This window comes from Salvelinus alpinus, chromosome 2 (assembly GCF_045679555.1).
Source record: "Salvelinus alpinus chromosome 2, SLU_Salpinus.1, whole genome shotgun sequence".
Lineage (NCBI taxonomy): Eukaryota > Metazoa > Chordata > Actinopteri > Salmoniformes > Salmonidae > Salvelinus > Salvelinus alpinus.
Genome location: NC_092087.1, coordinates 53,783,435 through 53,808,801, shown reverse-complemented (window position 1 = coordinate 53,808,801; position 25,367 = coordinate 53,783,435). Strand labels below are relative to the sequence as shown.

Sequence of the window (25,367 nt, the reverse complement as noted above, 5' to 3'; positions counted from 1 at the left end):
TGTAACGATGCTTTGAGGGTGGCTGTTGTCTATATTTAAAGAGGGTCCCTGGTTCGAGCCCAGGTAGGGGCGAGGAGAGGGACGGAAGCTATACTGTTACGATAATGCTGTTGATCCGGATCACTGGTTGCTGCGGAAAAGGAGGAGGTCAAAAGGGGGGTGAGCGTAACCGATGTGAAATGACTAGCGGTGTGCGCGCTAATAGCGTTTCAATCGGTAAAGTCACTCGCTCTGAGACCTTGAAGTAGTTGTTCCCCTTGCGCTGCAAGGGCCGCGGCTTTTGTGGAGCGATGGGTAACGATGCTTTGAGGGTGGCTGTTGTCTATGTTTGCAGAGGGTCCCTGGTTCGAGCCCAGGTAGGGGCGAGGAGAGGGACGGAAGCTATACTGTTATGTTAATGCTGTTGACCCGGATCACTGGTTGCTGCGGAAAAGGAGGAGGTCAAAAGGGGGGTGAGTGGGTGAGTGTAACCGATGTGAAATGACTAGCGGTGTGCGCGCTAATAGCGTTTCAATCGGTGAAGTCACTCGCTCTGAGACCTTGAAGTAGTTGTTCCCCTTGCTCTGCAAGGGCCGCGGCTTTTGTGGAGCGATAGGTAACGATGCTTCGTGGGTGTCAGTTGTTGATGTGTGCAGAGGGTCCCTGCTTCGAGCCCAGGTAGGGGCGAGGAGAGGGACGGAAGCTATACTGTTACATGGGGGGGGGGGGGGGGGGCTGCCTTAATCGACATCTATGTCATTGGATGTCAAAGAAACAAACACATCAAGAAAAAGTTACTGTGATGACGTGATGTGCACAAAGACTTTGGTAAGCTGATACCATAGTGTCTCTGTCTCTGTCTTCATAGGATTGGGAGAAGGGGGGTTGTGGGGGGGGGGGTGCTCTTGTGTCACATTTGTGTGTTAGAATCCAGGACATTGATTTCACTAAATTATTTGGTTGTGTAGTTGATATCTTCAAGGTGATACCTTGAAAAGAACGTCTGCAGATAGCTGTCATAGGCTGAATGATATCTTTTAGGGGTTTGTATCTCATTGATGAGCAGGAATGTTGATTGTGTCACCCGAAAGGTAATAAGTTCACAGACAGAAAGAACCATTGAGTTTTTCAACCAGTACACAAAAACCATCATTATCCATTGTTCTTAAGAGAACATACCAGAAAAGCACTGTGAGTGGAAACGTTACCTCTCAAAGGTCAGAAACAACATAGCATGACATAATAGATGAATGTACATACTTGAAAGATGCAGTGTGTAACATTTTACACTGAATCTTGAATCTTGAAGTAGTTTCGCAAGCCAATGATGAGCCAATGAGCCAACCAGTGTTAGAGCAACGACTGGAAGTCTATGTGTATCGGCTAGCATGCCAAAATCCCATAGTATTCCTTTAATGCTACGTGCTTTTTTGCTCACTACAGATATTTTTTTATTTTATTTCACCTTTATTTAACCAGGTAGGCAAGTTGAGAACAAGTTCTAATTTTCAATTGCGAGCTGGCCAAGATAAAGCAAAGCAGTTCGATACATACAACAACACAGAGTTACACATGGAGTAAAACAAAAATACAGTCAATAATACAGTAGAAAAATAAGTCTATGTACACTGTGATCAAATTAGGTGAGAAAAAGGAAGGGAAAGGCGAAAAAAGGCCATGGTGGCAAAGTAGATACAATATAGCAAGTAAAACACTGGAATGGTAGATTTGCTGTGGAAGAATGTGCAAAGTAGAAATATAAATAATGGAGTGCAAAGGAGCAAAATAAATAAATAAATACAGTAGGGGAAGAGGTAGTTGTTTGGGCTAAATTATAGATGGGCTATGTACAGGTGCAGTAATCTGTGAGCTGCTCTGACAGCTGGTGCATAAAGCTAGTGAGGGAGATAAGTGTTTCCAGTTTCAGAGATTTTTGTAGTTCGTTCCAGTCATTGGCAGCAGAGAACTGGAAGGAGAGGCTTTGGGGGTGACCAGAGAGATATACCTGCTGGAGCGCGTGCTACAGGTGGGTCCCGTGTGGCTCAGTTGGTAGAGCATGGCGCTTGCAACGCCAGGGTTGTGGGTTCATTTCCCACGGGGGGACTAGGATGAATATGTATGAACTTTCCAATTTGTAAGTCGCTCTGGATAAGAGCGTCTGCTAAATGACTTAAATGTAAATGTGGGTGCTGCTATGGTGACCAGCGAGCTGAGATATGGGGGGACTTTACCAAGCAGGGTCTTGTATATGACCTGGAGCCAGTGGGTTTGGCGACGAGTATGAAGCGAGGGCCAGCCAACGAGAGCGTATAGGTCGCAGTGGTGGGTAGTATATGGGGCTTTGGTGACAAAACGGATGGCACTGTGATAGACTGCATCCAATTTATTGAGTAGGATATTGGAGGCTATTTTGTAAATGACATCGCCGAAGTCGAGGATCGGTAGGATGGTCAGTTTTAAGAGGGTATGTTTGGCAGCATGAGTGAAGGATGCTTTGTTGCGAAATAGGATGCCAATTCTAGATTTAACTTTGGATTGGAGATGTTTGATTTGAGTCTGGAAGGAGAGTTTACAGTCTAACCAGACACCTAGGTATTTGTAGTTGTCCACATATTCTAAGTAAGAACCGTCCAGAGTAGTGATGCTGGACGGGCGGGCAGGTGCAGGCAGCGATCGGTTGAAGAGCATGCATTTAGTTTTACTTGTATTTAAGAGCAGTTGGAGGCCACGGAAGGAGAGTTGTATGGCATTGAAGCTCGTCTGGAGGGTTGTTAACACAGTGTCCAAAGAAGGGCCAGAAGTATACAAAATGGTGTCGTCTGCGTAGAGGTGGATCAGATACTCACCAGCAGCAAGAGCGACATCATTGATGTATATAGAGAAGAGAGTCGGCCCAAGAATTGAACCCTGTGGCACCCCCATAGAGACTGCCAGAGGCCCGGACAACAGGCCCTCCGATTTGACACATTGATCTCTATCGGAGAAGTAGTTGGTGAACCAGGCGAGGCAATCATTTGAGAAACCAAGGCTATCGAGTCTGCCGATGAGGATGTGGTGATTGACAGAGTCGAAAGCCTTGGCCAGGTCAATGAATACGGCTGCACAGTATTGTTTCTTATCGATGACGGTTAAGATATTGTTTAGGACCTTGAGCGTGGCTGAGGTGTACCCATGACCAGCTCTGAAACCAGATTGCATAGCGGAGAAGGTGCGGTGGGACTCTAAATGGTCGGTAATCTATTTGTTGACTTGGCTTTCGAAGACCTTAGAAAGGCAGGGTAGGATAGATATAGGTCTGTAACAGTTTGGGTCAAGAGTGACCCCCCCCTTTGAAGAGGCCCCCCTTTGGCCATTCTATCTTGTCTGAAAATGTTGTAGTTAGGGATGGAGATTTCAGAGTTTTTGGTGGTCTTCCTAAGCCAGGATTCAGACACGGCTAGGACATCCGGGTTGGCAGTGTGTGCTAAAGCAGTGAATAAAACAAACTTAGGGAGGAGGCTTCTAATATTAACATGCATGAAACCATGAAATCATGAAAAGAGAGCGCCTGGGGAATAGGAGTGGAGCTAGGCACTGCAGGGCCTGGATTCACCTCTACATCACCAGAGGAACAGAGGAGGATTAGGATAAGGGTACGGCTAAAAGCTATGAGAATTGGTCGTCTAGGACGTCCGGAACAGAGCGTAAAAGGAGCAGGTTTCTGGGGGCGATAAAATAGCTTCAAGGTATAGTGTACAGACAAAAGTATGGTAGGATGTGAATACAGTGGAGGTAAACCTAGGCATTGAGTGACGATGAGAGAGCTATTGTCTCTAGAAACATCATTGAAACCAGGTGATGTCATTTCATGTGTGGGTGGTGGAACTGAAAGGTTGGATAAGGTATAATGAGCAGGGCTAGAGGCTCTACAGTGAAATAAGCCAATAAACACTAACCAGAACAGCAATGGACAAGGCATATTGACATTAAGGAGAGACATGCTTAGCCGAGTGATCATAAGGGTCCAGTGAGTAGTAAGGTTGGTTGGGGTCACGGCGATTCAGACAGCTAGCCGAACCATGGGTAGCAAGCTGGCAGAGGATGAAGGTCTGTTTTTAGCCACCTCGTGCGTTTCCGTCGGTAGATTAGTGGGGTTCCGTGTGGTAGAGGGGACCAATCCAATTGGCAAACAGATATAGTTATAGTGGCCCAAGAAAATTGTCCGATAGACCTATTCAGATAGCAGCCAATAAGACAGCTAACAATTAGCAGGCCGCAGATGGGCGTTCAGGTTACGTCGCGACGGAGGGGCCAGTTGGATAACTCCCTCGGGCAGATAATGTTGGTAGTTCAGTTGTGAAGGCCCGTTGGGGCTCCGCATTGGCATTAAAACGGGTCCGGATAGGTGATTGTAGCCCTGGAGTGGCTGATGGAACTCTTCAGCTGGCTAGCTCCGGAATAATTGATGTTTGCTCCGGGACCGACGTTAGCCAATAGTCACTCGGATAGCAGCTAGCTAGCTGCAAGATCCAGGTGTAAATGTCCAGAGCTTGCGGTAGAAATCCGGGGATATGGAGAGAAAATAGGTCCAGTATGCTCTGGTCTGAGTCGCGTTGTACAAAACTGGCGATAGCTTTTCGAGCTAAAGGATAGCTGATGACCACCAACCGTGGTTAGCTGAATACTAACTGGCTAACTTCTGGTAACTTCTGGCTAGCTTCTGGCTAGCTTCTGTTGTGGATTTCAGATTTGAGGTGAATAATAGTTGTTTTTTTTAATGGTGAGGCGGGTTGCAGGAGAGTGTTTTGAAGTTGAGTTTTTAGAAAAAATATATATAAAAAGAAATGCGAAGAAAATATGTAAATATATATATACACGGGACACGACAAGACGAGGACAAAGGATGTCTGACTGCTATGCCATCTTGGAATGAATCACCATATTTAGCATAGACATAATAATATAATAATTATGTCTATAATATCATGGACATAATTCAATTAAGGGGTATTTGTTTGTGGAAATGTAACAGAACGTGCCAAATTAAACCCTCTGCCCTTAAGGAGATGGTCTCAAAGTTAATAGGTGGTGGCGTTTATAGCAGTGGAAAATAACAGGTTCCCAACGACCCTCACTGACAACACTACTGTATGCCCTGGCTAGGGCGGATTCACAAAATGGACCCCAGAGACAAAATAACAAAACACAGTACCCAGGGGAAGTTGGCTAAAGCCCATACACTTCCCCTGTTTTCTTTATACTCTGACTCTACCTCACCTTCATGGTTGATCAAGTTTCAAAGCTTCACCTCTTCATCATAACAGCTCTCATATCATACAGTATGTATCAATGCCCAGTCATTTCATGCAAAGCTTGAACAGTACACCTCAATTATTTAAAACAGTTTAACGGCAGAAGAAGAGGAACTTCTCAATAGAATCAGTGTCTTATCTCAAATTATAGTCCACTTTGATATGTATGTTTGTCAGTGCAAATCAAATGCACTTCTGAAAGTGCTGTCCAGAAATCCACATTCTACAATTGATTGTATACAGGCCATAGTCTAGCTTTAAATCCATTGGTGCATTAAGGTCAAGAGGAGACTGAAATCAGACCCCCCCCCCCCCCCGCCTCCCCCAACAAACAACAACTAAAATGGCTTCAGCTAAGGCTTGGACAAGGAAGATACAACAGTTTGGTAATGCCAATGGGTTGCAGGCTTGACACAAATATTACGGCACAGGACCAAGTACTACATTTGTATTACTTTAATAAACTTCAAGTGCTCAATTCACAAGTGCCTACACAGTGGTATTCATGCAGTGGTCATTTTCTTCTCTCTCCAAATAATATAGGAAAATTGTTTTTATACTGCAAACTTACTATTACATCTTCTACCAGGTAGATCTACACAACATATGGCATCGGACATGGACTTATCTCACTCAACATTTGACCTCTTTTGAACTCATTTGACAAACGTTGATTTCGGAGGGTACAATCACTTCAAACTGCTGCATGTGCAGAAATCCAGGCCTTAGTAGCTCTGGAGACCGTCAGTCCAGGGAGGCCAAGGGAGAGAGGGAAAGAGAGAAAAAAATTGATGAGAAACCTGAGACTCTGACTCACACCAATAACAGCAGGATTCTGGGAAACTCAACAGGAGCTTATGTGCTTCAGGGTTTCTGGACAACCGTCAGAGAATGAAAGCTCCCAGCTTGATCTTTCTTGGATGAACTTTTACTTGTTTATTCACCTCTTCTTTTTTACTCACTTTCCACTCTGTTACCCCTAAACTCGGGAGTGCTCACCCAGCTAAGACAGTTACAGTGCTACAACGTTGTGCTAACGTCATATGTCAGTAGGGCACTTACTCACTCAATCCCATGACTTGGAGTTGTGCCAGGGTGAGGAAAAAAAGAGGAACAAGGGTAAGAAAAGGGAGGGTGGATCTTGATCTCTTTATAGTGAATCAGGAGTATGAGTCTTAGATAAAGACCTTAGACACCCTGGGACCCTGAACATTATTGGATGTCCTGCTTACATTCTTATATCTGCGTGGGAATTCCAGTTTTACGAGCAAGGTGTGGCCATGTGGGTCTGTGAAGGTCACTCATCAGACATGAGTGAAATGTGACAGTTACAGGCCATTTTCTCTCAGAGTTGTCATGTCCATCTTTAGAGTCTTAGTACCAGTATGTTCCCTTTTTACATATGTCCACAAATACAGTAACACACCACTGAAAATGCATAGTCAACAAAAGGGCCTTAATTAATATGCTCCTTTTTGACATGCACACGTACATAACAACGAATACACAAACCCTCTACTGAAAATGCAGTCAATCACCACAATAGCCTCTTAAAGGGATAGTTCACCCAAATACGAAATTGCAAAATGGTTTCCTTACCCAATAAGCAGTTTATGGGCAACGTATGACATCAATCCATGCTTTGGTTTTGTTTAACTTTTTAGCATTTGTGGACCAAAACCAATGCAAGTCAATATCTTATATTTGACTGCTTACAGCAGGGATCATCAACTAGATTCATCCGCGTGTTGATTTTTTGTTGAGCGGATGGTCGGGCGGCCGGAACATAATTACAAATAATTTGTAAACTACAAATTTACCGCAAGAAGCCCAAATAGATATAATGTTTGACTAAAACATGATCATTTCAAACCTTGCTTACATTTGTATATGATCACGTGTCTCTTATTATATGTGGGAATATTGGGAACAGATTTCTTAAATTAAAACCACTTGGACCTGATTTTCTGGTGTTTTTAGTCTTTAATGTCCATAAATGAAAATTAATATTATACTTTTTTTTTGCTGAAAAAACTTGGGGGGCCAAATGAAACCACTCCCGGGCCAAATTCGGCCTGTGGGCCGCCAGTTGGGGAACCCTGGCTTAAGGGGTAAGGAAACCGATAACTTTCCCTTTAACATGTTCCCTGTAGACTTACAGTTCATGAGTCTATAAAATTCCACTGAAAATGCATAGTCAGCCTTCACACTCTTTAGAAACATAGGAATATATAGTAAAAAATACTTTAGAAATATTACAATAAGGTTATTTGGATGACACCTCTTTTCTATTAGGATCCTTGCATAGGAAAATTAAGAAAGTATTCATGCACACACATTCACACACCAGGGACTGCAAAATAAAGCTTAGTTAGTTAGTTAGTTACTACCTACTTACTTACCTTTATTGAATCCCATTGGAAAAAGGGTCTTGTTTTCCTATTACATTTTTGCATTTATGATTTATCACAAGACAAAAAACAACACAGGGGTTTACGTACACATTACAGTCCACTCCGAATGAGCACTAGGGGGAGGCAGCCTCAAGCCAAGCAACTCCAAACCTGCATAACTGAAGAGGGTGTGGCAGTCAGGTGCAAACGGGCAGGCGTACTTGGACCATCCAATTGTTTTAAAGGGATGCTAAAATCGCTACCCTAGTGTTGACTAAACTTCAGACACAGATGTAGGTGGCAGGAAGAGGCTTGTAATGCAATTATGCAACCCATATTGCCACACCCTTAGGGTTATTTGGAACAGCAGCCCCACACAACTCGAGGTCAACCTCTCTCTTTCTAAAGAGGGTCTGTTTCTTCTCAGCAGCTAATCGTTGTCTTCTCCCCCTCCAACCCTCACCCACTCATCGCATGTACGTGTTTATCTCAGCACATTCCAATCTTTATGTGTCGCATTTGAAGACCGACGCACACAAACCAAAACATCTCTCGTCTCTGGAGGCAAAAGGGGCGAGAGGGTCAGATGTCAAAAGGGCATCTTAAATGACTTCAGGTCTCTGACAATAGATGAGGAATGCAGTGATTTCACCCAGAGGAAAAGAGCGATTTTATCCCATATATGTCAGTTATTACGGTCGATAAGATTAGAGAAATACAGCTGTTTTTGTTTTATTTAGTGATGAATGTGTTGAACAATAGGTCATTGGTCACTTTGACAAATATGGTAATGCTTGAGCCAGATAAGGCTCCAATGGCCAATGCAATCATGAGCCATGTTACTTCCGTACGGCAAAATAACATACAGTAATCCGTTGGTGCAAGCTCTTCACAGTGCAACTTTGAGACTGTTCACAAATGGAGTTAAAGTTTCCAATACTTGGGATAAACTGAAAAATGCTGATTTACTACTCGATCAGATCAGTCAAAATTACTCAAACAAATTAAATGAAAAATGAAATACCATATAATTTCCCCCCAACTGACTTCATTGGGGTGAGTTATTGAGTTCATTGCGTGACAGCCATTATTTATCTCTTCAACCCAGCAGTTCAATTCTGATAAGCCTTTCCCATGGGTTAACATGTGTTACTTAGCAACAAGCCTGTAAAACACCTACCCACCCACATCCACACACATGCTTCATGTCTGGGTCAACGGTCTGCACAGACTTTTACTTTCTCCTCAGAACATTTGATATGTTCTTTTGTCATTACAGTCATCCGCAAAAAAACACTCGCGGTCCATGTTGATTTGACACCCCTGCTCTAACTGCTAACTATTAATAAACCAAATCGCATTATTTCCATTGAAGTACAGTGGGTGTCTTATTCTAGTCAATCACAGTGTCAACACTAGAAAAAGTGAAGCCCGAAGGTAAAGATACAGTATATACCGTACTTTAAAGAAATTTGCAGGTACAAGAACGACAACATGTACAGGAAGTGACTTCCAGGTACAGATGTCTGGCCAGTATCTATAAAATGAGTGCTGATCTAGGGTCAGATCACACCTGTACATATAATCTATATTCATTATAATCTAAAAGGCATTCCTACTCTGGGACACTTTATGAATACGGGTCATGGACTGCTTTTCGTGGTTCAGGGGAAAAGGTTGTGTATAGAAGGACTGGCTTACAAGTGCAGTCTATCTGTGTAAGATTTCTTGGCTGCTCATTGGCCATATTGAAATATGCCTCTTGATTTTGGGAGAATATTACTCATGGAATATCTTTGCACTATATAGTGTATGTTAGCTCACTAATAGAGTTCTGGGTCTTAGAAAGTTACTTATTCACACGCAAAATGCATGCTGCAGCAAGGTACATTGTTAATTGTGACAAACTGTTAATGATGATGCCAAGCACCAAGTTCAATAGCAATCATCTAACAAGAGCCCATTCCCAGAACTGTACTTTGTTTTTGTACAATTCATTAGGAATTCTGAAGAGGTTTTTGATGATGCAAAGAATGCATTCTGCACTGGTCAACTGCATTGAGACTCTAACATAAATACATTCTAATACGAATAGTCAGAATATCATTATGATAGAACATAATGCTGCAAATAAGGAAAAGCAGCTCCAATCCCTGTTATGTAAGTGTTGTACTTTCTCAAATTCACTTTGTGCTCTGTAAATGTGTAACATGATTCTAGTCTTTTTCTCCAGCATTCCTCTATTCTGCGCTGCCCTACTGCATGCTAGCCAATCATAATGCCCCTCGGTCCCTCCCCTTTCCAGATAAAAAGAGGGCCAAGGAACAGTGAGCTCCATCTACACGAGTCTCTCTCTCTCTGCAGCAAATCTCCCAGGCTCTACAGACCACCTACTATAGCACTTGCTAAAACCTAAGTCATCATGTCCACCAGAGCTGTTAATAGCACCAGCTACTCTTTGAGGTCCTCCTCTGCAGGCATGGGGTCTCAAAACTTCAGCAGCAACTCCTTTTCCCACGGCTATGGCGGCGGAGCCAGACAACAGAGCTACAGCGTCCGCAGCACCGGGGGTGTGGCAGCAGGTGGCTATAGGGTAGTTGGGGGGTACGTGGCTGGAGGGACTGGGCAAAGAGGGGGCGGGATGGAGTTTGGGTATGCGGGCATGGGTGTTGGCGGTGGTATGGGAACGGGGGGTGGTATGGGTATGGGTGGTGGTATGGGGATGGGGGGTGGGAAGATGACATGTATGGGACCCCCTCAGATCACCGCTATTCAGGTGAACAAGAGCCTGCTGGCCCCCCTGAACCTGGAGATCGACCCCAACATCCAGGTGGTCCGCACCCACGAGAAGGAGCAGATCAAGACCCTCAACAACCGCTTCGTGTCCTTCATCGATAAGGTCAGTTTCTCATGAGTTCCGATCACACCAGGGTCAAATGCATAGTGCATTCCAAATACTTTCACACACTGGAGCTGAGCTTGATTTAGCTTGTCTTGTACAATGGGGCCAATGGAGTAGTCCTGAAGGTGCAAACCCCGTCCACTCTGCACAGCGGTCAAGCAAAATCTAACTCACCTCAGGTATTTTACAGCACTGCACGGTAAAATACCTGACCCATGTCTGGTTTGTATTAACTTGGCCTTTGGGAAGGGGCAGATTCTCTTGTGATTTCGGTTATCTGTTTTGGATTTTTTATGTTAGCTATAACCATTGTGCAAAACATTGTGCACAAAACTGAATGTACATTGTGAACAAAACTATGGAAATAGATTATATGACTAATTGGGTACTATTTAGACATGCAAGAATATAAAATGCAAACTTGGTTATCAACAGAAAACCCTCCCGCACTGACCACTACCCGTTTACTGTAAAAGAAAGAGTGGAAAGATGGGTGGAGACAGAAATAGGGCCAGAGGCACAAGATGAGGTTGGTTGTATGAATACAGAGTTTGTTGTTTGGAAACCCCTTCTAGCATTAGCTACTGACTCTTAAATCCACAAAATGACATGTGGGGACACTTTGTTGTCTGTAGATTTTGTAGGCTACTATGGATTTGTTGTTCACAGGATCCTCTTTGCTCAATGTGCCATTGTGGCCTACACACTCAAACAGGATATGGCAGGTTCACTGTCAGATATATCAGCCCATTCCTGCACAGGGCTTATCAACTGTCAACTACATTGATTACATGCTTCAAGCATTCCTTATTTGTAAAGAATCAAATAATTACATTTCTAACTGTCATAAATCAGTCATAAAACATAACTCCCATAAATCAGTTATGTTTGATCACTCCTCGACCCCTCCTTCCACACCTTAGCGATACACACCTCCTCTGTTCTCGCCTCCATGCTTGTGTTTGGGTGGAACCCCACCCAGGGGCATGAGGTCAAAAAACACTTGAACAACATGAATCATATGTGTAACTTTGATTGAGAAAGAGTGTCACATCGTGCTGAAACATGGTACTCTGCTTCAATGACACATTTGTTTGTTGGCCATTCTTTAGTCTATACATACATTCACACTTTTGCTCCATCCATTCACTTATAGTATATGCACATTAATTCAAACATTAATTAATCCATCCATTCATTCATTTGTTTGTTTGTGCCTTCCATCCATCCATCCACCCTTCCTTTCTCTCTCACTTGGCCATCCCTTCCTTACTTTATCCAGTCATTCACAAGTTTCAGTCAATGACACTGACCATTTCCCTTTTGTCCCTGCAGGTGCGTTTCCTGGAGCAGCAGAACAAGATGCTGGAGACCAAGTGGAGCCTCCTGCAGGACCAGACCACCACCCGCTCCAACATCGACGCCATGTTTGAGGCCTACATCTCCAACCTGCGCAGACAGCTCGACGGTCTGGGAAACGAGAAGATGAAGCTGGAGGGGGAGCTGAAGAACATGCAGGGCCTGGTTGAGGACTTCAAGAACAAGTTAGTGGGTTTGACAATAAAAGTTAAAGGGGTAGTTCACCAAAATTGGATTATTATTGAACTACTTTCTTCACTTAAAAGTAGTGTATGTTGTATAGGTCGAATTAAACCATATAGACTAGTAGGGACCCAAATCTGAGTCTCAAATACAGTGTTATGATTTCAAGGAATTTTTCTTTTTGACTGAAAAAAATCAAATCTTTAATCCTAAACGTTCTTTCACTTTAAGCTTGTCAGCAAGGCTTCTTGTTTGATTGATGGGCTTGCTCTATTCTCAGGTATGAGGATGAGATCAACAAGCGTACCGAGTCTGAAAACAACTTTGTTCTCCTCAAGAAGGTCAGTACACTCGATAATTCCACAAGCCCCCACCAACATGGATAACTTACAGTGCATTGTTGCTTAACCACAACTTAAAAAAATTGGCTGAAGTAGAAAAGTACATGATCCAGGAATGTTCTGCTATGCTTTCTCAGGATGCAGATGCTGCCTACATTGTCAAGACGGAGCTGGAGGCCAAGCTGGACTGTCTTACTGATGAGATTGAATTCCTCAGGACTATCTATGACGCGGTAATGTACCATATCTATGTTGAAACGGGAGTGAATGACAAAAAACATTTAAAAGCCTAGCTCAGAGATCTCCAACAGGTCGATCGCAAGCTACCAGTAGCTACCAGTAGCTCAAAGACCACCCACAATTCTGAAAGTACATGCAATTTTCACGTGTTCCACTGCAAAATGTCATAAGCAATTCTCATGAATATCACACTGCAAGCTCCCAGCTACTATTTAACCAACGGGACTTGACGTTATCCCACCCCTGGTTAGCCAATATTAGCTTACAAAGCCAAACCTAAAACAATATCTGCCAATTAATTTCCAGCATTATTCCCCCTTTCTGTCTGTGTGGTGCGGGCATTTGTCTATCACTCTGTGTGTAGCCAGTAGGCCCTTTTTGTTGAACATCGGGAACCGAATCGCATATGTGAAAGAGCCTTTCAATTGGCTCCCTGGTTAGCGTACTTTTACCGTTGCTTGATTAGCAGTTATCTGGGGATAAATTATAAAAACATTATCTGAGGATGATAATTCCTCAGTGCAGGAACAATATAGTGAGGAGAGAGCCTCATTCAGTTGTCCAATTTTATTTTTTTGCAGGCCATCTAATAATTTTGTCAGGTATAAATGTTTTGAACTCATATTTCACGATCTGACATAATGGTAGGCAATGTTTTAGGCATTAAATTAGAGATGTACTATTTCCTCATGGTTTTAGGTCCATTTCTAAGCATTACTGAACAAAGAGCCGTTTGGGAGCCAAACTATCGTCTCTTTTAGGTGAACGGAGCCAAATGAGCCGGCTCACAGAAAAGACTCTGAATGCCATCACTAGAGCAAGTTGATGTGATAACTGCCCTGTGTGTTGACAGAAATACTGTTCATGGAAAAGTAGGCTTACCTGGCAGAAGTGTATCATGAGTAAGTTCGTCATTTGTATCTATGATTTGTTATTTGCTAAGTTTGCCATGAAACGAGCAGCAGCACGACAGAACCATCACTAGACAGGCACATTAGATGGCACACTAGATGCACAATTAAAAGGCCAGATGCGCAATTAATGGGGAATTACACTCAAAAATATATACAGTATTTTTAAAAGTTTATTTAAGCAATGACATTGACATTTACTCAGAGCATCCAATTTCAGTGTTTCTCTATAAACATATTGTAATTTTAAGAGTTAAAAACCCCCAAAAATCTAAAACCAGGAATAATATAAAACAACATTTTGCAAAGAAATCACTGATTTCATAGTGGCCCCCTAAGTGTTTTTTGTTAACCATCATTTTACCAGGTATATTGACAGAAAACATAGTGCACTACTTTCTCTTGTACACTAAGGACCCGGGAAAGAGTTGCATGGGAGAGGAGAAGAGAAGAATGTACCTATTTGAAAGCTATATTTTTTTTTGTAGCTTGCAACATGGTAGAAAAGGTTGGAGACCCCTGGCCTAGCCTATGCTGTAGATTCCATTGGATTTTGAATAAATTGTGTGAAGAGTAGATGCTTTCTGAAATCTAAAGGCTTCTCCCTATCCTCTCTTGGCTCTTCAGGAGCTGTGTGAGCTGCAGGGCCAGATCAAGGACACCTCTGTTGTGGTGGAGATGGACAACAGCCGTAACCTGGACATGGATTCCATCGTGGCTGAAGTGCGCGCTCAGTACGAGGACATCGCCAACCGCAGCAGAGCTGAGGCCGAGACCTGGTACACGCAGAAAGTAAGCCCCTTCTCCCGTGAGGCCCCCGAAACCCCTCTCGCCTACGTGACCTTTCCGAGATTCAATACTGGCTATGCTCCAATGTCCATACTAGCATATCACTGAGAATGGATGCCCAATGCCTAAATGCTATGCTAGTGTGGATAGGAGTGGAGGCTGCTGAGGGGAGGACGGCTTATAATAATGGCTGGAATGGAGTCAATGGAATGTCTCAGGTATCCACACTGCTAGCTAGAGGCTAGCATTGATGGATGACTTCACTGTTATGTCTCTATATTTTGGCTGGTGACAGTAACGTGATTTTGCCTCTGTAACAGTATGAACAGATGCAGGTGTCAGCCACCAACTATGAGGACAACCTGAAAAACACCAAGGCAGAGATCGCAGATATCAACCGCAAAATCATGAGATATCAGTCTGAAATTGACATGATGAAGGGTCAGGTGAGTGCCACATTAAGTCTCTCAGTAAATATGTATCTCAGCGTATTTTTATATAACACCCCTGGTGTGGCTAGACTGTCTCTCCTATTCAGTTGTAGGGTAACCAACATCTACCAATAGGAACATGACTAAAAACATTGTTTGCCTGAAAACAGCGCGGCCACCTGGAGAACCAGATCGCTGAGGCGGAGGAGCGTGGTGAGCTGGCGGTGAAGGACGCCAGGCTTCGCATTAACGACCTTGAGGTGGCCCTGCAGAGAACCAAGCAGGATATGACCATGCAAGTACGCCAGTACCAGGAGCTGTTGAACGTCAAACTGGCCCTGGATATTGAGATTGCCACCTACAGGAAGCTGCTGGAAGGAGAGGAGAGCAGGTACGAGACTTGAGCCCAGTAAAGTGGAAAGCGGAAAGCATTCAGGCATGAAACTCTAAGATTAGGAGAATTTTATGATGACCAATGAGTTAATTTGCTCACTGAAGATCTCCTCTCCTCTCCTCTCCTCTCCTCTCCTCTCCTCTCCTCTCCTCTCCTCTCCTCTCCTCTCCTCTCCTCTCCTCTCCTCTCCTCTCCTCTCCTCTCCTCTCCTCTCCTCTCCTCTCCTCAGGCTGGTGAATGGAATCAAATCGGTCAACATCTCCAAACAGTCTTCTTGTAAGTGAATGCCCTCACATACCACAGCTATGCTGTTTCACCTGTTGCTTATTACTTATTCATGTACATCACAGAAGGTTCGTGGCACCTTATTTGGGGAGGACAGACTTGTGATAATGGCTCATGATATGGGTGTCCATAAGAGTCCATAAGAGGAATGAGTGGAAGGGTATAAAATACATTAAACACAGTCAAAGTATTTATCTTCAACACGTAATCTGTAGATTCTATTCGGTTAGATAGATTGAAATCGTACGTTAAACATCACAGCATAGTTGAAAGATGTGTGTTGCGTAGAAACACAAAGTGGGTGGCCAGCAGAGATAGATGGGATGGGCTGAGGGAAGCTGAGGGTTGGTATGTGGAATTGGAGACAAGTGGGAGTGGAGTTGCTATGTGAGAGAAGGAATGATGGTCATAAGATAAAGATGGTGGTGAGAATGATGGTCAAAAAGTCTAAATAAAAAATAATAAAAGTACATTTGAATGACACTAAGTGGCAGTGTTTTTACAACTAATGCCGGTTTGCCCGAGGCTGATGCCGTGCAGGTGTCTGTACACATGCATATACACACACTCTCATTCAAATAAACACATACAAGAACACACACATACATGTAATAGTGCCAGACATGCACACAAACATATACAGTTGGCATTGCTGTTATGATTTCAGTTGTCCTTGATGTCCTTTGTTTTAAATGTATTATTATATATATTTTTTTTTTGCATAGTTGTTTGCTGTTTTCTTCTGTCTTTTCCTTTTTTCTCTTTAGTTCATTCTCTTGGTTGTTGGTGCATTGGGGGGTTCTTGGGGGTGGGGAATATATATTTTTTTATTTAAAAAAATCCGGGGGGGGGGGACTGTGGGAGGGGTCTCGAATTGTTGAGGGACAGCTATTGGGGAACTGTGGGTGGATCTTGGAGGGTTCGGGTTTCACAAGATTGTGATCATGAAAAAGGAAACTATGACATATATTTTATATCACTATCATGCACACGCACCCTCACCCTCACACATAAGGATGGCTCTGTTGCGGCAAGACTGATACTTGGTTGATAGTGTCTTGATGCTGTATTGTTTGTCCTTCATATTCTAATACTTTAATGTTACCCCTTCCTTGTGTTTTTTGTAATAAATAATAAAAAATAAAAAAATAAAATAAAAATATTAATTAAAAAATAAAAATACATTAAACACATGGTTTTCATGTGTTTGATGCCATTCCATTTGCTCCATTTCAGCCATTATTAGGAGCTGTCCTTCCCTCAGCAACCTCCACAGATGAACATTGTACATAAATAACACAAATCCATGTATACTCCAATAACCCGACATGTTCATTTCCACTTCTAGCAACGAACTACAACTCTTACCCCCTGGAAAGCAGTCGCACCACCAGCTATGTCAGCGGCTCAACGGGGGGATACAAGGCCAGCAGCACCAGCTACGGCAGCAGCACTTACGTCAGTGGCCATGAGAGCCGCCAAATAGGCAGCAGCTTCGACCTGCCTGGCAGCATCACCCTGGTAGGCACCAACGGTATCCAGGTCTCTACCAGCAGAGAGGTGGATGCCAGCATCAGCCTGGGAGGCAGCAACAGCCTGGCTACTAGCAGAGACATGGATGCCAGCGTCAGTGTCAATAGCAGTTCCACTGTCACCAACAACAAATCCCAGACCACCTTAGTCAAGACCGTTGATGCCGAGGTGACCTCGAATGTGGCTTCTGATGCGGCGTCCAACCATGCCGAGGAACAGGCGGCTGAGAGCGACAAATGAGGAGATTTCGTCTTCACGGGCGACCGTGCAATTAGCTTACAGTGGATCTATCTGTCGCAGATATATGCTTCTCCAACCTACCCTTCACCCTTCCACTAGTTTCACTTTTCTAGCCAGGTTATGACTGTATTTACCTGCTGAACAGAACAGTGACATATCAAACAGGCTACATATATCCACCTGGAATCACAGGCAGTCTAACTGTATCCTCAGTCTAACTGTAACTTTTCCTACCCACAAAGGGTTTGTTTTAAATTGGTAAATAGGTCAATGTGAAAGGTTGGGGGTAAGATTTCCCTAAAAGGCCCCTGAAAGTCGACCCCTAGTGTCCATTCGAGTCACCAGCAGGTGTCATTGTGGCACGTGTTTTTCTCTCTGCTTGCTCTGAGACCCATTAAAGTACTTGGAGAAAAAACGACCTCTTTGTGTGCTGTGACATATCTATTCTATGAGTGTCCATAAGAGTCATTTTATTAGGTCGATGCTGTTATCCTCACGCACACCAAAAGGGACAATTTCATGAAATGTGTCCATGTCATTCACCAACAGCATTTTCATAGTATGGAATGAAGATTCTATAGTTGTCAATGGAGACGGGGAAAAGATCAAAACACGAAAAGGGACACATTTGTATAAGAGATCAGAATGATAGACAGATGTTTATAATAACGAGGAGCATAGCATAGCAGAGGGTAGCTGCAAAAATGCAGAAGGTCTTCAGGCCATCAGTCTTGATAGACAGGTACTGGCCTGAAGCATGTCACTCTCCAACCTCTACTTAGTGCAATCAACCAAACACATTCTGACCACACCCTCCATAGACATACGTGACAACACAAATCCATAAGAAAGACACGCGCGCACACACAGGCGCATTCATGAGATCACACACACGAACACAACACGTAAAGTGTTGGTCACATGTTTCTTGAGCTGGAATAAAAGATCCCAGAAATTCTCCATACTCACAAAAAGCTTATTTCTCTCAAATGTTGCACATACATTTGTTTACATCCCTGTTAGTGAGCATTTCTCCTTTGTCAAGATAATCCATCCACCTGACAGGTGTGGCACATCATGAAGCTGATAAAACAGCATGATCATTACACAGGTGCACCTTGTGCAGGGGACAATCAAAGGCCACTCTAAAATGTACAGTTTTATCACACAACACAATGCCACAGATGTCTCAAGTTTTGAGGGAGTGTGCAATTTGCATGCTAACTGCAGGAATGTCCACCAGAGCTGGTGCCAGACAATTGAATGTTCATTTCTCTACCATAAGCTGCCTCCAACGTCATTTTAGAGAATTTGGCAATACGTCCAACCGGCCTCACAACTGCAGACCACGTGTTACTACGCCAGCCCAGGATATCCACATCTGGCTTCTTCACCGGCAGGATTGTCTGAGACCAGCCACCGGGACAACTGTGGGTTTGCACAACTGAAGAATTTCTGCACAAAATGTCAGAAACCATCTCAGGGAAGCTCATCTGCGTGCTCGTTGTCCTCACCAGGGTCTTGACTGAATGCAGTTCGACGCCGTAACCGACTTCAGTGGGTAAATGCTCACCTTCGATGGCCACTGGCACGCTGGAAAAGTGTGCTCTTCACGGATGAATCCTGGTTTCAACTGTACCAGGCAGATGGCAGACACCGTGTATGGCGATGTGTGGGTTAGCGGTTTTCTGATGTCAACATTGTGAACAACGTGCCCAATGGTGGCGGGGGGTTATGGTTTGGGCAGGCATAAGCTACGGACAATGAACACAATTGCATTTTATCGATGGCAATTTGAATGCACAGAGATACCGTGATGAGATCCTGAGGCCCGTTGTCGTGCCTTTCATCCGCCGCCATCACCTCATGTTTCAGCATGATAGTGCACGGCCCCATGTCGCAAGGATTTGTACACAATTCCTGGAAGCTGAACATGTCCCAGTTAGTCCACGGCCTGCATACTCACCAGACAAGTCACCCAATGGCTACAATCAACAGCCTGATTAACTTTATGCGAAGGAGATGTGTTGCACCGCATTAGGCAAATTATGTTTTCTAGCTCTACAGATAATTCCTTTGACCTCATGGCTTGGTTTTGCTCTGACATGCACTGTTAACTGTGGGACCTTATCTAGACATATGTGTGCCTTTCCAAATCATGTCCAAGCAATTGAATTTACCACAGGTGGACTCCAATCAAGATGTAGAAAAATCTCAAGGATGATCAATGGAAACAGGAAGCACCTGAAGTCAATTTTGAGTCTCATAGCAAAGGGTCTGAATACTTATGTAAATACATTTGCTAACATTTCTAAAAACCTGTTTTTGCTTTGTAAATATAGGGTATTGTGTGTAGATTGATGAGAATGTTTTTTAGATACACTTTAGACGAAGGCAAGACTTTAAAACATTTGGAAAAAGGGAAGGGGTCTGAATACTTTCCAAATGCACTGTATGTACAAACACACCTCTCTCTCTCTCTCTCTCTCTCTCTCTCTCTCTCTCTCTCTCTCTCTCTCTCTCTCTCTCTCTCTCTCTCTCTCTCTCTCTCTCTCTCTCTCTCTCTAATTTCTTAACATGGAAAATGTGTCATCATGTGCTGTCAGGGTGAGTTAAGCACAACCAACAATTGCGCTCATTAGTACGCTGGCTCCACAGTTCATTCTGCAGCCTCTGACAAGCCCAAACTGGGCCTGCATTTGACATTTCATGTGACTTAGCAGTGGGAGAAACCAGAGAGACCAATTAATGCATAGTGAGGAAGCCTGCAGTATCTGGTATTATCATCTTTATAATGCCAAATGTCCCAGGGATTTAAGGTCATGCATTCCTGACGACTTGTCAAATGTCAATGAACGCCACGGTTTACCAGCGTTTTTTTTCTCACGACATTTGTGTGTATTACACAGATTTATTTTTTTGTTATGACTCGAAACAGGAAATATTTCAACACTGCACAACATGCTTTGCAGTGTACTTAAGGGTTTATTGGATTACTCAAACTCAACTAGAAACTGGCATTAATCATGCATTTGTAGTATGCCAATGGAATAGTCCATTTCTGTTTGAGTTGTGTTTTGCCACAATGTTAGCAAACGTTGTTTGCAAACAATGTTTATTTTACTTTTATTGCAAACAATGTGATGATAGTTTAATTGTAAAATCAACATGTAGGATTCTGTGTAAAGCACATACGCAATGGATTTGATGTGTTTTAGGGTGGAGGGGGCACAGGTTACACAAGAGGTGTTTAGGGCAGAGGGGAACAGGTCTGTGCCTACAAGAAGTGGGTGGTATCACTAAAGCTGTTGTCTAAATTTAAGGCCAAAACACAAATGTCACCCACCCATTACGCTGAGGAAAGCCCCCCCCCCCCCCCCCCCAACATTCACTGCAGTGAATGTTGAAAGTATGCATTTAGAAAATGTTATGACAATGGCATACTGTACAATTCATGCAGGCGGAGGTGAAGGACAGGGTTAGTTCTAACTACAGAATCTTGCATCCTTCTCAGAACACGTTGATCGAGAAGATTCAAGGTTGATCCCCTCTTCCATTGCGTTTTGAGAAGGACGAGAGGAGAGGGCAGAGCAATCAAGGAATCAATCAAGCAAGCAATCAAGGAACGTCAATTGAGAACCACTCGACGACCACAACATTCGAATTGCAATTTGTGTAGCGATGTGGACTATCATCCAAGCCACATGCACGCACTAACTCACTTTAAACCTCCAGGCTCTCAGCTGGCTAGACCAGTTCACTTTAACAGCTGGGTCAAGAGCCTGTTATCGATGGTGTAACAGGCCCTTGGATAACAGTGGGCATACTAGGGCCTGGAAAACAGGTTCCCTACATACAAGGGGAGCTGTCTTTTAGTCCATAATAGGTGGAGCAAGTGTCACTAATTTCAATTTGTGTAGAGATCATAAAAGACATGTACTAACTCACTTTAAACCTTCCATTCAATTTCCTCGCCAATTTGTTTTTGTCATGTAGCCAACTAACTCCTTCATAAATCTACGCCTTGACTCAACTTGTGCGCCAATCATTTAGTATGTCCACTTAACTAACAACTGCGTGTGGCGGTCTACTAAAGTCATTGAATTATACAAGGAGCAAGACATATGTACAAGGCATTTAAATTGTAAATCTTGTTTAACAGCTTTAATTCTAAGCATAATATGACATACTGCTGGTAATTCACTGCCAAGTTGACTTGTATCATCATAGCTCTTTCGATGCCTCAGGACTCGACATAAATCATACAATGACAGCTACTTTTTACACCTTTGTAGGCTGCTTGCTGTCTTTTTTCCATCATGCCTTGTGGCTGTAGTAACAGGTTTGCATTCTTCCCCATGAGTCCACTGACATATGACGGAACACAATCGGCTCAGCCGTTGGGGAAAAATATGTATTTTACATAAGCTGTTTGATGCTCGGCAGAGGTGTGTCTCATTCCAACAGTGTGGGAAACGAAACGAGCAGGTCTTTTGACTGCTTCTACCTGATGACCTTGTCAAAACGTCTTGCAGGGGTTAGTTAGCACCATGCTATCATTATGACTATGAGTTAACCTGTAACCATCAAAGCTAATACTAACGTGTACCTCTCAAATGCATAGCCAAAGGTCTATTAACATTCTCAGCATGTATCCCATGTGCAGGGGTTGAATGAACTAATAGAAACACCTGTCTAAAACTTAAGCCCTATTGCTGAGTTGCTTTTACAATACTCAGCTTATGTACAATATAGTTATCTTTCAAGGATCGGGGCAGGGTCCTTCACTTAGCAAGCTGGTGATCAGGTGAGAGATTACAAGGTTTTCATTAAGTGTGGAATCAAATCAAAGAAAATCTGAGGGAGGTGGCCGAATGAACAAAAGGATAGGCTGGTTGTTGTCTTTTCTCTTTCATCACTTGATTCTTGACATTGTTGAACGTCTAGTCTACACCATAGTTCGTTTGATCGCTGTATGTCAGGGTATCACATCTGTGATTTTGAGTTGTAGAGATCAGTGCTTTCCATTACTTTGTGAGTCTTCCATTTAAGATGTATGGCATTTGGTTGCTGCGATGGTCTTGCAAATGAAATCAAAGTGAATTGTGTTCAACGGGGCCGGAGTTGAGATCAGATTGCTAGGTTGATGCTTTTGCATTATTCTCAGTATTTTTTTGTAACTGCATGATGCGGTCCTTTGCAAATGCCACACATTGAAACAAAACAATCTGATTTAAAAGCAACATGTAGCACCAACACATAATGCACAAGTGATAAAAACATTTTCTGCAGGGGTATCAATGAAAAACACATTCGTTTTGACATCGATTGACGGGTAAGTTTGGCCTTTGCCTAAAGCATGGCCCAAAAACATGGATGGTCAGACAGACTACAGTACCTAACCTGTCCTAAGAGGATTGTACTGACGTCCCTGCATAACCCACTTTGACTCAGTTGTCTAAGTGAACTGGTCCAGCCTGTCAGCTGACTGGTCCAGGTCACTTTGACAGCTAGTTCAAGAGCATGTTATCTTTGGTGTAACAGGCCCCAGGTTCACTACATACAAGGGGAGCTATCCCTTACTCCATAATAGGTGTGTCATTTTAGTTGGATTGAGGGAGCTAGACCTCTGCAAACAGATTTGGGGAAGGCTTCACAGAACATGGGTCAACACTGTTCTTCTCACCAACTCCTCTCTTTCTACGGTTTTTGCAGGTTTCCCTCCCTGGAGCATGAAATGCATTGGTTGGGGCTCCGTTCTTAGGGTTAAAACAAAAGAGAGTATAAAAGAATGCAACATACAAGTGTCTCGTTACAAATATGTTTGAACAGCTCTGTTTCTCTTTGTGTAACTCCATCCGCCCCGAGTGTCAACAAACAAGGCCTAGGTTGAGGGGAAGGCTAACAAGCAGCTGTGGCCATACCCTATATCCTGCCTATCATGGTGATAAGGAGGACATGAAAGACATTTCCCCCGCCCTCATCATCCCATTTCACAACCTCTCCGTCTCCTCAACAAACCAAGGCACAAGTAAAGCATCTGATAACAACCAGACTGTGAGATAAGGTTTTGGACATTCTTTGCCCATTACAATGTGGTTGTCATCCCACTTGTCTCTTCAGTTATATTAAACAACATCTTCGCATTGCTCTTATACAAAATACTGTACATATCTATCAGTGCGTGTGGGAGCTTATACTTGCCAGATGCCGAAACTGTATTTTTATTACAGATGTCAAGTCAAGCTTTTTATGTTGACCTCTGTGCCCTTTTCATTCATGTTGTTACAATGCATATGCTTTCCAAACAAGTGCCAGATGTCAAATATTACAAACCCAATCACATTATGGAAACATCTTAAAATGTGTTGAGAAGATGTGCTTGGACATGTCAAGTCTTTGGCAAATTCACTCAGACAAGAGATTCATCTGATTGTTTGCCGCCCATAGCTTGACTCCCTTGCAAGCGTTATCCATCGATCTGCCCCCCACAATTGGAGCATGCAGAGTACCTGAGTGTCAGTCACACACCTCCCACGCCTGCCCCCGAGAGGATTGTGAGAGTGCGTGTCCAGTATAGTACCTGCTGCACATACAGTGCAAAAGAGTAAGATATGTTTATGTACTGTACTGTACTGTACTGTACTGTACTGTACTGTAAATTTCATCAGTATTTTTTGTTTATTCAAACTCTTGTTGAAGCAATGGTTCCCAAGATAACAACAAATGTTCCCACAACTTGAGAGAACTTTCCCTTAAGAATGGACTCTACCCACACACTCACACATACTTACGCTGACATCCCAACACACAAATACATTGCACGCGCACACATGCATGCTGACGCCACACACACCATGCTGCTACTGTCTACTATCTATCCTGTTGCTTAGTCACTTTTGCCCTACCAATATGCAGCTACAGGGCTGCCTCAATTACTTCGTAACTACAACATCTTTGGTACAGGTTAGTCGCTAAATTAGTGCCAAAACAGATTTGAGAAAGGCAAAGGTACTTTTGATTCACAGAAGATTCACCAGTTGCAAACTGTTAACATATCAAGTTACATGTTTGCAAGTGTTGTCGTATTTATTCACACATTACATTACCTGCTTGCTAGTGTTGTTGTATTTATTCACACATTACATTACCTGCTTGCTAGTGTTGTTGTATTTATTCACACATTACATTACCTGCTTGCTAGTGTTGTTGTATTTATTCACACATTACATTACCTGCCTGCTAGTGTTGTTGTATTTATTCACACATTACATTACCTGCTTGCTAGTGTTGTTGTATTTAATCACACATTACATTACCTGCTTGCTAGTGTTGTTGCATTTAATCACACATTACATTACCTGCTTGCTAGTGTTGTTGCATTTAATCACAGATTACATTACCTGCTTGCTAGTGTTGTTGTATTTAATCACACATTACATTACCTGCTTGCTAGTGTTGTTGCATTTATTGTCATGTCTGCAAATATTTTTTGCAACTACAAAACTGATTATACAGGCGCAATGCATATTTTACATGCTTGTACACGTATGACATTAATTTACCTTCATAAATCAGGTCCTTGATGGGCTTAGCAACAGTTACAAAGGGTAATGTGTAATGAAACAATAACTTTTTTTGGAGAACATATCTTTGAGACCATCAGGTAACGTCCTAAAAACTTCTTTAAGGACGTCCCCAGAACAAGCTGGGAACTAAACAAAAACGTCCGGGTGTCACGCCCTGACCATAGTTTGCTTTGTATGTTTTATGTTTTGTTTGGTCAGGGTGTGATCTGAGTGGGCATTCTATGTTGTATGTCTGGTTTGTCTATTTCTATGTGTTTGGCCTGATATGGTTCTCAATCAGAGACAGGTGTTTTGCGTTGTCTCTGATTGGGAACCATATTTAGGTAGCCTGTTTTGTATTGTGGGTTGTGGGTTATTGTCTATGTGATAGTTGCTTGTGTCTGCACTGTTTCGTATATAGCTTCACGTTCGTTTCGTTTGTTTGTTTAAGTTGTCAGGTTTTGGCCAGGACTGTTTAGGTTTTGTTCACTAGATGCACCTTTTTTGTACCTTTTGTTTTTCTTGCTC

At 43.0% G+C, this 25,367-nt stretch overlaps 1 protein-coding gene across 1 annotated transcript; it reads left to right on the top strand.

Annotated features, from left to right (window-relative positions):
• Positions 1 to 9,988: 9,988 nt before the first annotated feature.
• LOC139564785 (intermediate filament protein ON3-like) lies at positions 9,989 to 17,689 on the top strand. Its single transcript, XM_071384599.1, has 9 exons — positions 9,989 to 10,562; positions 11,901 to 12,109; positions 12,388 to 12,448; positions 12,586 to 12,681; positions 14,227 to 14,391; positions 14,709 to 14,834; positions 14,990 to 15,210; positions 15,443 to 15,489; positions 16,847 to 17,689. Exons 1-9 carry the CDS (start codon positions 10,086 to 10,088, stop codon positions 17,269 to 17,271), a joined length of 1,827 nt encoding a protein of 608 aa, XP_071240700.1. The 5' UTR covers positions 9,989 to 10,085; the 3' UTR covers positions 17,272 to 17,689.
• Positions 17,690 to 25,367: the final 7,678 nt, after the last annotated feature.

Bases quoted from the DNA above. Each gene is read 5' to 3' on its own strand.
- LOC139564785 (XM_071384599.1), top strand. From the start codon at position 10,086: ATGTCCACCAGAGCTGTTAATAGCACCAGCTACTCTTTGAGGTCCTCC. The intron at 12,110-12,387 runs GTTAGTGGGTTT...CTCTATTCTCAG, and splicing joins GTTGAGGACTTCAAGAACAA to GTATGAGGATGAGATCAACA. The intron at 15,490-16,846 runs GTAAGTGAATGC...TTCCACTTCTAG, and splicing joins CATCTCCAAACAGTCTTCTT to CAACGAACTACAACTCTTAC.